Source organism: Python bivittatus, unplaced genomic scaffold (assembly GCF_059951505.1).
Source record: "Python bivittatus isolate LINGU-HERP-01145 unplaced genomic scaffold, Pbiv_v1 ctg000020_np1212, whole genome shotgun sequence".
NCBI classification, from domain to species: Eukaryota; Metazoa; Chordata; class Lepidosauria; order Squamata; family Pythonidae; genus Python; species Python bivittatus.
The window spans coordinates 114,764,606-114,781,832 of NW_028277030.1; the positions used below are offsets into that span (position 1 = coordinate 114,764,606).

The 17,227-nt window shown below is 37.2% G+C and overlaps 1 protein-coding gene across 3 annotated transcripts in view; it reads left to right on the top strand.

Moving 5' to 3' along the window:
• The window catches only part of UBR2 (ubiquitin protein ligase E3 component n-recognin 2), a 79,142-nt gene that overhangs the window by 17,612 nt on the left and 44,303 nt on the right, over positions 1–17,227 (top strand). For 2 of the 3 annotated variants that reach the window (XR_015797337.1, XM_088147383.1), the window contains exons 7-17: positions 1,304–1,366; positions 1,837–1,957; positions 2,865–2,972; positions 4,372–4,460; positions 6,547–6,645; positions 9,024–9,187; positions 9,274–9,373; positions 9,851–9,979; positions 13,089–13,272; positions 15,629–15,690; positions 15,941–16,051. Coding sequence is in view for 2 of the 3 variants with exons in the window: in XM_088147383.1 (XP_088003509.1) it covers positions 1,304–1,366; positions 1,837–1,957; positions 2,865–2,972; positions 4,372–4,460; positions 6,547–6,645; positions 9,024–9,187; positions 9,274–9,373; positions 9,851–9,979; positions 13,089–13,272; positions 15,629–15,690; positions 15,941–16,051 (1,230 nt within the window). In the remaining variant the exon portion in view is untranslated. Of the gene's footprint in view, positions 1–1,303; positions 1,367–1,836; positions 1,958–2,864; positions 2,973–4,371; positions 4,461–6,378; positions 6,478–6,546; positions 6,646–9,023; positions 9,188–9,273; positions 9,374–9,850; positions 9,980–13,088; positions 13,273–15,628; positions 15,691–15,940; positions 16,052–17,227 lie in introns of all 3 variants that reach the window. The other variant, XM_088147387.1, reaches the window with a different exon arrangement.

The following is a 17,227-nucleotide window of genomic DNA, read 5'->3' on the forward strand; positions in this document are numbered from 1 at the left end:
TGTTTTTAAATGACTTATGCATGCACAGCATCTCTTTGATCTAGGAAGTAATCATTCATTAAATAATTAAATTCAGCCCCCATTCGTATACTGTCCCTTAATAGCAATTAGATACCATCTCTAACTCTATCCTCTTAGCTCATCAAGCCCTATCTATATTGGCATGTATTTGTGGTTCCTGGGGAATTTGTAGTTTTATTCAGTCTCTGCAAGCCAATCTTTGCTGCCTTTTTTATATTTACACTTTAAGTTATGAAATGTATGTAATACATATGTATGGAAATACACATATTTTCATCACTTTGAAGCCTACCTACCATATTTCGTAGTATGAAAAGTTCAGTGGCCTTCATGAAGTTTTCCTCTGAGATTTATGAGCATTTGTAGACTGAGGGGATTTGTAAAATATTTAAAAGGGATGAGGAACAATAAGATTGTAATTATCTGTTGAAAAGAAGGTTGGAAGTCATTTATATATTTCTTAACCTTAGTCTTTCGTTTTCCTTTAATTTCCTTGCACTTTTTTGTTTTTTGTTTTTTGCTTTTTTCTTTTGCTTTGTCTTTTATTATATGAAAATTCTTAATAAATATAAATAAAAAAAGATTTATGAGCAATTGTCTGACTTTTTTTTTCCCCTTGAAAGAAATCTCAAAAGCAAATCCTCTTTCATCATATTGAATGAGAACTGGTAGGAAAAACATGCAAGGTCATTTTTATGTACAGCACTAATTTTACCACCAATTTGCATAGCCGCATATATGCTTATTGTAAATATAAAATTCCATATGAATATGCAGACCTTCACTTTTGGATATGTACTGCATCTATAATTATTTAATATTGTAATAAGCATAAGTCATTGTTGATATTTGGTAAATGTAGTATAATTCAAGAACAGACAATATAGTTGACTGCAGTCCTGAACTTTATGACATCCATAGGATTTAACGGTTAGCCATTTTTTAAACTATTCAACCTGCCATTAAAATGCAACATGCAATCTTTTTTCTGTTAAGAGTCTCATTCCCTCATGTCATTTTTTGAGGCTATATGGAAGTGGAGGTTGATGTGGAAGTAAGTAGTTCATACTGAAGCTTTTTCTCTCTACAATAATGCTTTTCCTTTCTGATATCCTCTTCTTTCTCCTGCATAGAAGACTACATGAGAAATGATGTGTAACTATCACCAGAGGTCTGTAATGATAGCTTGCAGAAAGCTTCTGAACCTAGGCCAGCTGATCCCTGTCTTAAAGTTTTAATTATATTTGAATGACTTGTTAATTGCCATGTGATTGTTTAATAGGGGCGCAGATCAGTTCGCTATGGAGATTTTCAGTACTGTGACCAAGCCAAATCCGTGATAGTGGTATGTTACATTGCTTAATTTTCCTTAATTAATAATAAATTGTTGATTCAGCATTACCATCTCACAATTCTAGCCTATCTATATTTATTAAAAAATGCATATTTGAAAGTTGCAAAGAAGGAAAAAGAAGTAAAGAAGATAATGTTCAATATTGGAAAGAGAAAGCCTATGCAGGCTGACAAGTATGAAATATATTTGATCGGCCCTTTGCTGAAATTAAGTGTGTATTGGTATTACAAAGGTATGAGAATTTAAATTAATATATGATGCTACTCTTTTATCAGTTTGTGAGGTAACTCAAAAAAACTTACTGCATTAAAATTGTTGGCATATGGTACTGAGAATTAAAGCTTACAAACAATATTTTTCTTAAGTTTTTTTAATGTTTAAATGAACACATCTTATACAAAAAGGCTTTGTTTTGATAAAATGTTTGACTTTTATGCCCTTCCTCTCTTACTCATCTTAAGAGAAGTACCACTCGCCAGACTCGGCCATTGAAGGTTCAAGTTATGCATTCATCTATTGTTGCCCATCAAAGCTTTGGTCTGAAACTTCTCACTTGGCTGAGTAACATTATTGGATATTCAGGTACTAGAATTAAAATATGATCTTAAAAAAAGATCTGAGGGAAAATGTATATGAACGAATTTCTGGATACTGAATGGTAGATTATCATGCAGAACAACATGTTTCTACATATGTTCAAAATGTTCTTTACTCCGGCATTTATTATAAGCAGGGTAAAAAAATATAAACAAATGTTCTGATTCATTACAGATTTTTTTACTCAAACCATAGGAGCCAAAATACTTTAAATTGGAAGAGATTTGTAATTGGATCTCCTAATACTATTTTCCTAAAAGAAGCTGCAAGAATATTTTGCATTGAAATTTTATTGTGGAGAGTACCCTTCCTGAGTATTAGTTCCATATTCAAAATCATCTCATGGAAGGAAAACATAAAGGCACAATTATGCCCCATTCATGCCCTCAGCAGCAAGGGAGAAAGAATGGTTAATGTAAGCAGGGAAGGTTAACTTGACTTTGGTGAATTCTTATCTTGTTTATATTATGTGTAGAGAACCCATGTCCCTTCTTTGGCACTTGACATCATGGACAATTGTAAGGGATGCCAGGAAATATAGTTCAACAGTAGCCAGAAGGAAAACAGTAGCTGGAAATCTCTCCATTTCAGCTTCGTGTACTAAAAGCAAATTCAGCAATATTCCACATTGAAAATACTGTTGCAAGGCCCATTCTCTTCTTTTGAGGTGGGAATCTCTGCCACGTTGCTTTAAACTCTTAGGAACTTGAAGAAGTGTAATTACTATTTATACATGGCTAGTTTTAATTTAAATAGGCAATGTAAATATCTCCAGTGCTAAGGTTTTGTATGTTAGTGATTAAATGTCATAAGAGAATGACATGTATGTGAAATTTGTGGAAGCAGATTGATGCCTCCTTTTGACTCTTTTGTTTCCTTTCTTTTTAATTAGATGGCCTTCGTAGAATATTATGCCAAGTTGCTTTACAGGAAGGTGCAGAAGGAGAAAATTCTTCCCTTGTGGATAAATTGATGCTTTCTGATTCTAAACTTTGGAAAGGTGAATTATTTGTTCTTTTTCTTTTTTAAAGAAAAAATCTAATGGTACCAAGTGTTGATACATTTTCTGTGGCCTGCTATGCAGCGCTTGCTTCTATGGCCATTTTTTTGCATGGCATTTAAAAGATGTGTTTTTGTTTCTTGCCAAGTATAAGACTAATTGTAAGCCTTCTCTTTAAGAAGTCATTTCTGTTAACAGTGTTAATATCTACTTCTGAATAAACATGCATAGGATTATGCTACAATCTCCTTATAACTAGTAGAACTAATTTTACAGGGTTGGTTAGTTTCTCAGCAGGGTTTGGGAGCATTAGTATTCTGATCCTTTGCTTCATGCTGGCACCTAGTACTGAAAAGCATCTTCAGGCATCCTGATTGAGTTCACGGTGACTGATAAAGCAGTACCTTTCTCTTCAGAATTTATAAATACATACCCACCACAGTATTTCCTTCCTGGGTAAGCAACATTATGCAAAGCACAGAAAAAAAGTAAGACGTAATAAGCAAAAGTAAGGCAGGAGATAAAAGGAAAGAAAAGGAAATCTAAAACTATTTTACATTTACACTGTTCACCATGCCAATCCATACCTTTCTGTGCTTACCAAACATGCCTCTACCATGTCCTGAAATTAATTCATGCATACTTTGCCTTCTGCTCTTTAAACTTCTCATCTCTCTTTCTGTGGATCCCATTATCCTCCTCTCTATATGACCAAATCACTTCAGTGTACTTCCTTCATAGTGGTCACTCACTTCTACATTCATTCATTCATTCATTCATTCATTCATTCATTCATTCATTCATTCATTCATTCTTAACCCTTTTCTTGTTCTAGCCACACAGAATTCTCAAGTAACCCATTCCCACTGCATTCAACATTTGTGCTTCTCCTGGCATACAGAATCAGAATCATAGGATTATCGGGTTGGAAGGAACCTTACAGGTCTTCTCGTCCAACCCCCTGCTCAGTGCAGGAATCCTAATACCATCCCAGACAAATAGTTGTCCAATCTTTTCTTGAAGACTTCCAGTGATGGGGCACCCACAACTTCAGGAAACAGGCTGTTCCATTGCTTACTGACATATTACAAAATGGGCAAAAGCATGCTCATATCTACAGCTATTTTCACTAATTTTGACAAATATTCATTTCTCACAATGGGGCACATACTATCTACTACCATTCTACTAACATTTTCCCATCTTAAGATTCCTCAGTTATTTTCCCATTTTTAGTAACATTCTATCAGTATGCATTAATTCATTGACTTAGAGGGCCATCTGTTACATAATTATTGCATAGTATAAAATATTTAGTATTATTTTTTTAATAGACAGTTATCATGCAAATCCACATTAATGTGTATCTTTTCCTGACACTTTCCCATTCCATCCCTAGGAGCTAGAAGTGTATATCATCAGTTATTCATGAGCAGCCTACTTATGGATTTGAAATACAAGAAACTGTTTGCTTTCCGGTTTGCCAGAGTGAGTAACTTTCTCTCATCCAGTGAAAAATTATTTGTAATGATATTACCAATCTGGCTTGGTTCCAATTCCAACTTTGACTCTGGATGGAGTTGCACTCCCCATACAGAAAAAGATCCATGGTTTGGGAGTCCACTTGGACTCATGCCACCTGCTATAGCAGCAGGTGGAAGCCAGTTAGGGCCTTTTAGGGTCAGGAGACCCTTGCAACAACGACATGTAAGCTTCAACAAGTTCAAAATGCAGCAACCAGCCTACTAACTGGAGGTAGCAAATTAATCAGTATTACACCTCTGTTGTGGTTACTGCAATGATTACAAATATGATTCTAGGTCAGATTCAAAGTAGTCTGCATAACTTGACCTCCAAGTTCCTAAAGGACAGTTTTTCCCATCTAGTTTGGGCCCACCCCATGTGGTCTCTGAAGGGTCACCATCCCAGATGAAGTAAATGGGGTGGGAACCTAATGATGCTCTTTCTCAGTGGCTACCCTTCTCTTTAGAATATCTTGCCTCCTGTAATGGAAGGCTTGAGCGAGGAAGATACTGGAATCTTTCCCCTTGAGGATCAAGGTTATCAGAAGGGAGGGGAAACATTCCAGAGCAAGCACCTCCTCAGTCCACAGCAAGAGCGTGGGAATAGAAAGGAGGAGGCTAGTCCCTCCCTAGGATCTCATGGGCTTATATCCGCTAGTTGCTTTAGCACAGGTTTAGTTTGGCGAGATTTTGTCTATTAGGTACAAGCTAATAAAGGAACTGAACTGTACTGGATTGCCTTGTTGTTCTTGGGCTGAACCTGACACCTCCTAAGATATAGAATGCCCCTAACTTAGTAGATTTTATGAAGGCATTGAAGATTCAGATTTTTGTAAGGCATTTGCATACTAATGGTAAAAGACTGCCATTTATTAGTTGGTTGAATTATTATTATTCAATTATTTCTTTGTTGTTACTTCTGATCTGTTGTAAACCCCTCGAGTCCCCAGAAGAAGCTAAGCTATAAACATGTATATAAATAAATAATACAAATTCAAACGAAATACAAAAATTGAAACAATAAAAATCTGATACAAGGATTTATTAGATTTATATCCTGTATTTTGTTCAGAAACGGTGCTCTCTCCCATTTTCCCCCACAACAGCAAACCTATGAGGCAGGTTGCTAAAAGAGTCACTGGCCCTAAATCATCCATTGAGATTGTGTGGTTTAGGGTGGATTTGAATCTGGTTCTTCCCAGTGCCAGTCCAATATTTTAAGCACTGCACCATACTGGTTCTCACCAAATGCTCAGTGGAACTCAGTAGTTCATCTGTAATTCTTGCACAATGGAGATGTTTCTCTTTATTAAAGTCAGTGACTTGTTTCCTTTTAGTCCTTTCTTTACTAGAATACTCCAGATCTAAATGTGAAAATTCATATTCTCCTGTAACTATGGTAGCACATGTGGCCATTTTAGCAGAATGTATCTGGCAGTTTAGGTGAAAATATTAACTTTTTAAAAATTTATATCACTTTAGCACTTCCTCTCCTAACAAATATTATTTTACAGGGTGAAAACTAATAATTTTCCATTTTTTGTTAACTCATAATTAGTCCATTGTGTATAATGTAAAAAAAGATTTCTATGTATTGCACAATTCCATCAATTTACTTTAAATATAGGTTGAATCCAGAAATATTTCCTATAACAATGGATACATTTGGTATTTTTATTTAATTTCCTATTTCTTTGACCCAAATAACTCCGATTGCTACAGGTGTGCCCTTGTCCATAGTCTAGTAGTTTCAGATATAAAAAATTGCTATTCAGTCTGTGTACAATGCAATTTTAGGACATAGTTTTCCCATCACAAATATTAAACTTAAAGAAAATATCCGATCAGTGCGGATTAGAGGTGAATTTCCCCTTGTTGTTTAGAATTATCGGCAGTTGCAGAGAGATTTTATGGAGGATGATCACGAGCGGCCAGTGTCGGTGACTGCTCTCTCTGTTCAGCTCTTCACTGTACCTACTCTGGTGAGTAGTGCTACCTTTTTTTAAACTGATAGTTGGCACCCTTTGCCTTTTTTGCCTCCTTCTTAATAGAATTATGAGCGATTGCAGAATGATTATGTGAAAGATGACCACGACAGAGAATATTCAATTGCTGACCTCTCGGTGCAGATATTCACAGTACCTTCTCTTGTAAGTATTTAAATGTTGAATGAAACCTTCTGTTTGCTCTGAATGCTGCTTAAATCTACTACAGATAATGCATTATTATTTTGTATGGAATCCTAAATATTGATGGAGTCTTATATAATTTCATTATTAAAGAAGACAGAGCCTACCTGTAACAAAATTACAACCTGTTAATTGAAGAAAAGAGACCCAATATGTGGTAGTGAGTAAGGCACCAAACTAGAAACCAGGAGGTCATGAGTTCTAGTCCTGACTTAGGCATGAAGCCAGCCGCCCAGAAGAAGGTATCATCTTTCACTCCAAAGTATGAGTCTAATAAGTGGCTCTTCTTAGCACATACAGCATACTAAGACCTCTTCTGAATCTTTTCTTCCCCCCAGCTCATATGCTCTTAAGTTTTCCTGATTGTTGGTCATGGTTTGTCTTTACCCAGTATGTTTGCTGCTTCTTTCTCTTCTCTCCACCTTTTTTTGCCCAGCTTTACTACCCAACCTTGTCCCAGCCCAACTTTCTCACTGCATTTCCTTCCTTTTCTTATTAGATATGATCCTTTCATTTCTTAAATTATAGCCAAGCTTAACCATTTTCTTTTTAATATCATTGTCATTTTGTTCCTTAATATGCTCTCATACTCTGAATATTGCCTGATAATCATGACCATTCTGGCCCACTTAATTTCACTTATTTCCAGTTTGATGATTTCAAGTTTTAATTGGTTTGCACTTTCATATCTATGCTATAAATAGATTTGTACTTGTAATATGAGGAACTCATCTCTCAGTACTCTCACTATCAAGTGACTCAATGTCCTTTCAATTTTAAAGCGGCCATTTCATCACTTTTAGATGTAGGAGTCTTATCAGTTGCCTAAATATATAAAACATGTCCATAGAGTTTTTTAGATAACAGTGCAAAAACAGTCTGCTACTGCATTCTTCTGAGTTTGATTTTTGAATTCCATCTCCTTAATTGCTTTGCTTCCCTCACACCTTCAGAGCCCATCTGTCCTCACCTCAGTTGTGGATCTAATCTAAGAGTTATCCTTTTCTCTTTGATCTTGAGCAAAGGTAACTCTATACCAAAAGCTCCTTCTCCCACTGGCATCACTCTTACCCACTGGAGCTATACATTCTTCCCACTATGTCAAGATGGTAATGCCTGGCAGGGATTCCCCATGCTCTCATTACTCCCCATCTAGGCCTTTCCAACTTTTCCCCCCCACATTTTTCTCTACTGCTTCTCTGTTTCCCTTAATTTCTTTGGGGTTTTTTTTTTTTTTTTTTGGATCAATGCTGTGGCTGGAGGAGGGGAAATTTGGTTCTTATTACAATATTAATAATGTATATTTTTTAAAGTTTACAAAATGCAATACATAAAAATTGCAATTGGAGCCCACAGCCCGGCCAGCTTTAGAGTGTGATCCTTGATTTGCTATACCAGTGATTCTTTCAGGGGGTCCACAAAGTCAAATTAAAAAAAAATAATAATTTGTGAGTTTTAATTTCTAATATAGTAAATATTGATAGATATAACCTACATAAACCAAAGCTCTTTGGGGTCCTCAGTCATTTTTAAGAATGTAAAGGGGTGCTGAGACCAAAATGTTTGAGAACCATTGTGCTATACAAAGCCAAGAACAGCCTTTGATTGAAGAGAAGTTGCATACCCCTGTTTTAGACTACAGGACACAAATAATCATTTGAAGTTACATGAGTAAATTCTGCTTGAGTGCTCTACTGTTTACTCTGCTAATATAAAAGCTGTTCAGCAGTGAAACGATTTATCTAGGGTGATAGATGTGTTGAAGCAGAGGCTAAACAGCATATGACTGGGATACTTTGATTTTTGTACCTGCACTGGCTAGGGGGTGGAGTTTGATGTCGAAAAGCCCCCTTGATGATTCTATTCATCTTTTGGAGAAATAAGGGTGGATGCTATAAGAAAACTCTGGGGGTCCTCTTAATTTATAAAAATGTGTGCTGTGAGATAATTTCAGTGCCACATAGCTTTAGCAACTTTGTATGTTGTTCATGTTCTAAGCAATTAAAAAATGAATGTGATCGCTATTCATGAGATCAGAGTACTTACCAGCAGATGTTCATTGTTAATGGATGATATTAACTATGACACAAAGTTTCAGAATAATGGTGGCTTTATTTAAAAGTAAAATTCCTAAATAGCGGCATGGGTTTTTAACAATTTATCCAATCCTTCCTTTAAATATCTTGGAACATGATGATTCTGCTGGTCTCCCATTCAGGAACTATCTGCCATTTGGTGCTGAAAAAGAACTGCACCTGGCCTACAAATAGTTGGAAGCTGTTGCTTGAGTTCCTGCAGCTTCTGATTAAAACACACTTTAAAATGTGCTTTTGCTATAGGCAAGAATGTTGATTGTAGAAGAGAACCTCCTGACTACTATAATTTCAACATTTATGGACCACTTACGACATAGAGATATACAGGGGAGATTTCAGTTTGAACGGTATACTGCACTACAGGCGTTCAAATTCCGACGAGTCCAAAGTCTGATTCTGGATTTAAAGTAAGTGTATCTTTAAAAATCACACAAATATATTTTTGTGTAAATGCACTAAAATCAGCCTGCAAATTTATTTCTGCTGTACATAGGTATGTGTTGATAAGCAAGCCAGTTGACTGGTCAGATCAACTGAGGCAAAAATTTCTAGATGGCTTTGATGTCTTCTTGGAATTGCTGAGATGCATGCAGGTAGGAAGTTTTTCAAAAATGGTACCATGTTCATTGTAGAAACACATATGAGGCAGTGAAAATTGTTTTTCATATAACTGTTAAATTTCCAATACCTTTTACATTAGGTTTCTCTGTTCTTGGAGATAGAACCAGTTTTACTGGATGGCTACTGTTGCCCCAATTTCAGTAAAGCTAATTTTTCTACAGTCCTCTTTATTAATCAAGGATTTTCCTGTGAAGAATTGTTGATCCTCAGGAAGTCAGATGCTATAGCTGATAAAGTGGTGAGCCAGAACTATGATGGATATAATTTGCAGCATTGCAGGTTTGTCTAGTTCTCTCTCCCTCTCCTCCACCCCATATGAAATTAGGATGAGCAAACTACAGGCAGCAGTTTTTTCATCTTCACTATAGGCAATCATTAGGCAAAGACTTGCTCGATCTTAGCATTAATTCTCCTCTTGTTTTCATCTTTGTTTTCATCTGTGTCTGAAGGGTATGGATCCAATAACCCGTCAAGTAGGACAGCATATTGAAATGGAACCAGAGTGGGAAGCTGCATTCACACTGCAGATGAAATTAACACATGTCATCTCAATGATGCAAGACTGGTGTGCTTTAGATGTAAGTTGTTAAAATATTTTCAGATACTCTGGGGTCTGTCTTCAGAGTCACTGTGAAGAATATGCTGAGTGTCTAGTGGATAAAATCACTCGGATTCGCTCTGCGTTGAACTCCAGTCTTGATGCAGGGGCCAGTAGAGGTTATGCGGGCTGAGTCTTGCATGGTTCTCTGGGAGGAGTTTGAGCCTGTTGAACCTGAGGAAGTGGACAGGGTTCTTGTACCTGTTAGTTCGGCCACCTCTGTGTTAGATCTATACTCCTCCTGGCTGGTCAAGGCTGCCTGGGTGGTGGTTAATTCTTCTTTGAGGGAAGGGGTGGTCCTGCTGGCTTTTGAGGTGGTGGTGTGCCCTCTCCTCAAGGGACCATTGCTCGACACAACTAACCTGGACAGTTTTCATCCTTCCCTTTTTAGGGAAGGTTGTAGAGAAAGTTGTCACACAGCACCTTCAAAGGGCTTTGGATGAGACAGATTATCTGGACCCCTTTCAGTCAGGATTCAGGCCAGAATGCAGGACTGAAACGGCATTGATCATGCTCTTGGATGACGCCTGGTGGGAGAGGGATGGGGGTAGTACATCCATCCTTGTTCTTCTTGACCTCTCAGCAGCCTTCGATACCATTGATCATGGTATCCTTCTGGACTGACTTTGGGAGTTGAAGGTGGGCAACACGGTGTTCTGGTTCTTTTCCTTCCTCCGGGGTCAGTTGGTGTTGATAGGAGGGGAGAGGTCCAGCTCACAGCCCCTACTTTGTGGGGTGCCACAGGGCTTGGTTCTCTCTTCCCTCTTACTTAACATCTGCATGAGGCTGCTGGGTGAGGTGATCCAATGGTTTGGGGTGAGCTGGTACAGAATGCAGCTGCACAGATTGTAAATGGTGTTAGCCATTTGGCACATGTAACACCACTGCTTCAGGGGCTGCATTTGTTGCCAGTGTGTTTTTGGGTGCAATTCAAGGTGCTGGTTGTCACCTTTAAAGCCCTTCATGCTTGGGCCCAGGTTACCTGAGGGACCATCTTTTCCTAGTTGTTTCTTCCGGTCCAATCCGGTTCAGCAGGATGGGCATGCTCCAGGTAATGTCAGCCAAAGAATGTCAGCTGGCAAGGACCAGGAAACCTTTTCTGCCATAATGCCTGCCCTCTGGAACATTCTCCCTCCTGAGATTAGGATGGCCCCAACCCTGCTGACCTTTCAGAAGGCCTGGCTGTGTACCTGGGCCCGGGGTCCTGAGTGTGTGAAGGGTCCCGTTTCCTGGTTATGTTGACACTGATGGATTATAATACCTCTTGGCTGCTATCTGTATTTAATTTTTTAATCTGTATTTAATTTCTTTTTTGTATTGTGTTTTAACTGTTTTAATTGTTGTTATGATTGTTCACTGCCTAGAGTCACTGGTTTGAGATGGGCAGCTATACAGATTGAATAAAATAAAAAATAAATAATGAATTAGGGGAATAGATGAATCCACAAAGTTCGTTTTATATGATTTGTACCAATAAGATTGAGTTGTTTAAAATGGAAGCTCAAATGCCCATGTTTTTCAGGCAAGAAGCATTGGAATGAAATAACACACAACCTTTGGATCTGGGCTAGGGCTGTATTTCAGGAGGAATAAAAGGAAAAGAGGGTGCTCATTAATATGAGATTAATTATTTGGTGAAAAAACTGTTGTGAGTTATACCTATTTGCATTTGTAGTTTTGTGCTCCCTCTCTAATTTTCTTTGGAGGATTTGGAGATTGTTTAGAACAGGGAGAGATGTAAAATAAAGGGGAAATTCCCCCTATTTTGCTGATTGAAAACTTAGGCAGTTCAAAAAATCTGTCATTAGCACAGAGGCACAAATGTATCCACTGAATCAGAGATGGGCAGAATGCACTGAATTAAATCCAGCCTGTTGTAGTTGATTCTGTGCATGAGAAATGATAAAACATTTAGAAATATATATGTGGCTGAGGTAGATCTTAATATTTGAGCATACTGATACAGTGGGAGGCAGTTTGGAAAGCACTTCAGTCTCAAGTTTTTTGCCTACCTCTTAGGATGGTGTCCTGGGATGGAAATATGGCTGGATGTGTCTTTTAAAGAAACAAGGATAGCTTCCATAGCTTCAGACTTGGCAATAGATCACTGTATGTGAGGAAAAGAGCTGAAATTCATAATCACTGAATTTTTTAGAAAGATACACTTCATATTGATTCCGTCTACTTTCAGTCCTTGCAAGTACCACTGTTTACGTAGTCATACATGAAATGGTGATAGCACACATGAAGAACCGCAAGGTTTGCAAATGTATAAGAAAAGGTAAAGCACAATCCAGAAAATGATCTCATGAGGACTCGTCTATAAAAACTGGCCCACAAAATGAAGTCTAGTGAGCCCTACAAGGCAGACCAGATCAAGAAACAAATGCTGCATAGGCCTAAACTACTTTTATTAGAATGACTATTGTAACAGAATATTTTATCTTCAATTAGATAGTTCCTGTCTTAGATGTTTTCATTAATCTCTCTCTCTGTATGAGCTTAAGTCATGTTTATCTGTTCATTGCCTTGGTAATAGATCTTTCCTCTCTCTGTCAAGGCCATCTTCTGTACTCTACAAGTTTGCTCTAGAGTGGAATGATAAAGTATCCTAGAGGAAGGCACTAAAAACACTACAATCTTTCTGCAGTGCTATTAATCCACTTAGGTTTTATCACTGTAAGTCCACAAAGTAGGTCCCTCTAGCTGAAATACATGCACTTCCCATTGCAAAGCAAGCCGTAGAGGCTAGAATGGAAACTTTTCCTCACTGAAACTTTCTTCTTTTATTTGGAGATAAATAATATCAGAATTTAAAGTGTCTTTCATATGTGCTTCCTATGTTCCTGCTTCTGTCATTAGAGTTTTCTTTGTAAGATGGAATTACGTACCTCCTGCTGCCTACTGTGACATAGTTCCAATAATTCTTGAAACAGCATTGGTAAATACATTGTAGTCAAATAGGTTAGATACATTTTATCTTGATGCAAATTTTCACTTGCTTGACTTGATTACAAATACATGATAATTTTGTTACAATGTTTAAGAGCTGTATTTCCTGTAAATGTAATTACATTTAATCTTTATAGGAAAAAGTGCTCATTGAAGCATATAAGAAATGTCTGACTACTTTGATGCAATGCCACTGTGGTTTTACTGATGGAGAGCAGCCGATTGAACTCAGCATGTGTGGACATACAGTTGAAACTATTCGATATTGTGTTTCTCAGGAAAAAGTTAGCATTCATCTTCCTGTTTCCCGCTTACTTGCAGGTAAGACCTAGATTGCTTAGTTGAATTGGTGTTTACTTTTTAATGCAGTTTATGCAACTAGAAAAATTCAAAGGGGTTTTCCTAGCTGTTACATAGATTTTGTTTTTTGATTGCTATCTTTGTGGGTGGGAAATGAAGTGAATTCTCTTTACAACAAAGACATGAGCTAGCAGGCTGTATGAAACTGTTTCTTTGATATTGTCAGACTCAAATTCAACAATACTTACCATAATAGCAGTTTATCACTGTTGTGTAAATATATATAATTATAGATGTAACAGGTATATTTTAGGTATATCTAAATCTTGAATACTATAAGGAGTGGTATCCAATTTCTATTGGTTCAGGGGGCACAAAAGGTTTTGGGGAGCAGGTAAAATCTATACTTTAAAAGTGAGCAGGTGCAGGGTCCTTTTGTGAGGAGTGTAGGGTCCTTTTGTGAGGGGTGTTTTGATGAAATGGATTTGTAAAGCAGTTATTAAGCCATATATTTTGCCCCCTAAAATGCAAAAAGGTTTCCCAAATTTTTGACCCCATTCACTTTATGGGAAATCTGGGAGCCACAAAAAGAATGCCAAAAGGTTTTGCATAGTTCCCAGGCTATAATATTTGTGTCCTTGGTGTCAAGCTTACCCATAAAGTTGGTTGCTTGTCACGCCCTAGCAGGCATATGTCAGTCTGCCAGCTTTGTATTCACAGGCAAGCCATTAACGTGTTGCTTTTCAAGACATGCCAGGCACCATAAATGGATACTGTAATTGTCTATGATTATAAAGGTTGAAGATCTCACAAGCTGAGTCTAAATGTTATAAATTCCAATAATGGGGTATAAGTTTTCATCTACAGATAAGTGATTTAAGTTCATGTACAACCAGTCTGGTTGTAATACCGGGAGTAACGGTGTGGTACCTATTTGCCACTCTTTAAACAGACATGATTTTTTCTAGGGTCCATACATACTCCAGCTTTGAAAATAGCTTATTCTAGTAATATAATGGCTCTTTCTGATTACTTTTTTTGGACCTGCATTGGGGGAATGCCCCTCTCTTGGTTCTTTTAAACTTTTCATCAGCCTTAATTACGATTGGTTATAATATCCTTCTGAGTAGCTTAAGAGGATTGGTCATTGTGTCAGTATATTACAGGGTTTCAGCACTTCACTAAATAGTTTTAACTTGCAATTGTGGGGGAGGAGAGGTTGATCCGGCATTTGCTTACATGTGGGATGCTGAAGGATTCATCCCTCTCTCCCATGAAAACCCTGAAAGAGGTAATGTGCTGGTTCAGGGTGAGCTTTTATCAGTATGCTAATAATACCCAGGTATACATCTCCAGCCCACTCCTGCGATGCTGTAGAAGTCTTGATCCAGTGTCTGGAGGCTGTGAGGGACTGGATGGCAAGGAGCAAGCTGAAATTGAATTTGAATCCCTCCAAGTCAAAGTTGCTGATTGTCCAGAAATGAACTGGTTTTCTGTCAGCTCTGGTTGTGCTCTGGACAGAATAACACTCCTTTGAAGAAGCAGGTCTGCAATTTGGGTATTGTCCTAGTCTCATGGTTACTGCTTGATCGGCAGGTGGAGGCTGTAGCTAGGAGAACCTTTGCTCTGCTTTGACTAGTGCAACAGTTGGCAACCTTTTCTGGAATCGGAAGCCTGGTGACACTAACTCACACTATAATCATCTCTATGCACTCTAAAAGTGGCTACTGTGGAAGGCCATCTTTGAAACTACATTAGTATAAAATATAGTAGCTTACTTGCTGATAAATGAGAGTCGTTACAGTTATGTGAAATTGATTCTTTGCATGCTATGCTGCCCACCAGTAGGCTTCCATGTGCAGTTCAAAATTATGTTTTTAATTTATAAAGCCCTTCATAGCTCACTACTAGATATCTCCAGGACAGTCTTCTTCAGGTAGAACCATCATTTGTCCCAAGCAGAACTGTTGCAGATCCCACTTTATGTTAAGTGCATAGGAGAAAATACAATGCTTTTCTGTTATGGATTCAATCCTGTGGAATAGCCTACACAAGAAGATCCTGATGGCACCTTCTGTCATGGTATTTAGCAAGGTGGTGAAGACTGAGGTGTTTCACAGATATTTAAACTATAATCTGTAATTTAATCATAAAATTGTCATTAATTAACAGATGCTGAAATGGGCAGATAGTTTATGGTTCTTACGTTCTGTATTAGTTTTATTATTTTATTGATCAAATTGCAAACCACCAGGAGTTTTTGGGACTCTGGTAATATATAAGTACAAACAAAGAAACAAACAGATTGTAATGCAATGCAATGCAATGCAGTGTAATGTAATGTAATAGGTAGAATGCATATTTGTTTTTAATATAGGTCTGCATGCACTTTTGAGCAAAACTGAAGTAGCATACAAGTTTCCAGAACAGCTACCAATGGTGAGTAGTGTTGTATTAATAGACCTCTATAATTGGGGTATTTTAGGTTTGTTTTTTTTTTAAATCAACTGAACTGTTAGTTGGGGAGATCCACAGGTGACACTGGCTAGGGTCCAGTGAACCATTTAGATATGGAGAGGTAGCCGTAACCTCCTATTTTTTAAGTCATGGAAATGAATTTTTGAATGATCTTTAAGAACATAAAGCACATACATCAAGTGAATTTCTGTGTTATCTTCAACTAATACAGAGTGAACTTAGTCCACCTATGTTAATAGAACATCCCCTACGATGTCTAGTTCTGTGTGCCCAAGTTCATGCTGGAATGTGGCGGAGGAATGGATTTTCACTTGTTAATCAAGTAAGTCCTGTATGGAAAAAAACATTCAATCCTTTTCTTTGACCTGAGAATCATATAGCAGTTTAATTTCCTGGTTATTAAAAAATAAAGTACTCACATAAGTGATTAATTTTAAAGCTGTGATCTGATTATTTTATATGTTTTCCTAAATATGTTTAACAAGGATATATTTTCTTGAACTTAAAAAAGTTGTAATATTTATTTATTTATTATTTTTATGACATATTCAATACATATGACATTGAATAAATATATGAAGTTTTAACCTCCTCTGGAAGCTGTGGTACATTTGTCTTTTATGTAATAGAATAAATACATTTTTAAGGATTTGGTGAAAATGTGTTGGTGGTCGTAAATCCATAATTCTTTTTATAAATGATTTGGCAGTGTAGCAAGCAATATTTTTATTAGCCAATTGTCTAATCTAATTGTCTACATTGTCTGAAATTCAAAAATATATTGTATAGTCTCACTGTTATAAAAAAAAAATAAAAATCTCTTAAATCTTATAGACCAGGTCTGTCCATCCTTTCTTCCTTCCATTTATATACTGTCTAATCAGCTATAGACTTGCAGCAGTTTACATTAGCAATCAACAATATAACATACACAATATATAATCAGTTCAAAATGTCCATGCTAAAAATATAGAATAAAAGCATAGAAACAGATGGAGCAAATATAATCTAAACAATATTAAATACAGATAATGATGGTGGTGCTACAAAATACTAACCACCGAATGCTGTCTTGAGTAACTTCTGAAACATAATAGATGAGGCAAACCTTAATTCTAAGGGGACGCTATATCACAGAGGTAGGGCTGCAACAGAAAAACAGTACCTCCAGGCCTCAGTTCCTCTCACTTCAGGGAAGTTGGACTATAACTAAGAACTTCTCCAAAGATAATATACTGGACTGACTGATTCAGGTAGGAGGAGGTGGTTCTGTAGGTACCTAGGCACTAAGTCATACAGGGCATTATAAGTCAAAACCAAATTGCACCTGGAAATTTATTGGTAAGGAACGTGGGGCTGAAGCTAAGGCGTAATGTACCCATAATAAGCCAGCCACTGCATTCTGTAGCATTAATCCATGTAGGGCCCCAACTGGCACACTGGCCAAAACTGGGAAGTAGCCCTCCTAGCTATGGCTTTCATCTTCCAATCCAGTAGT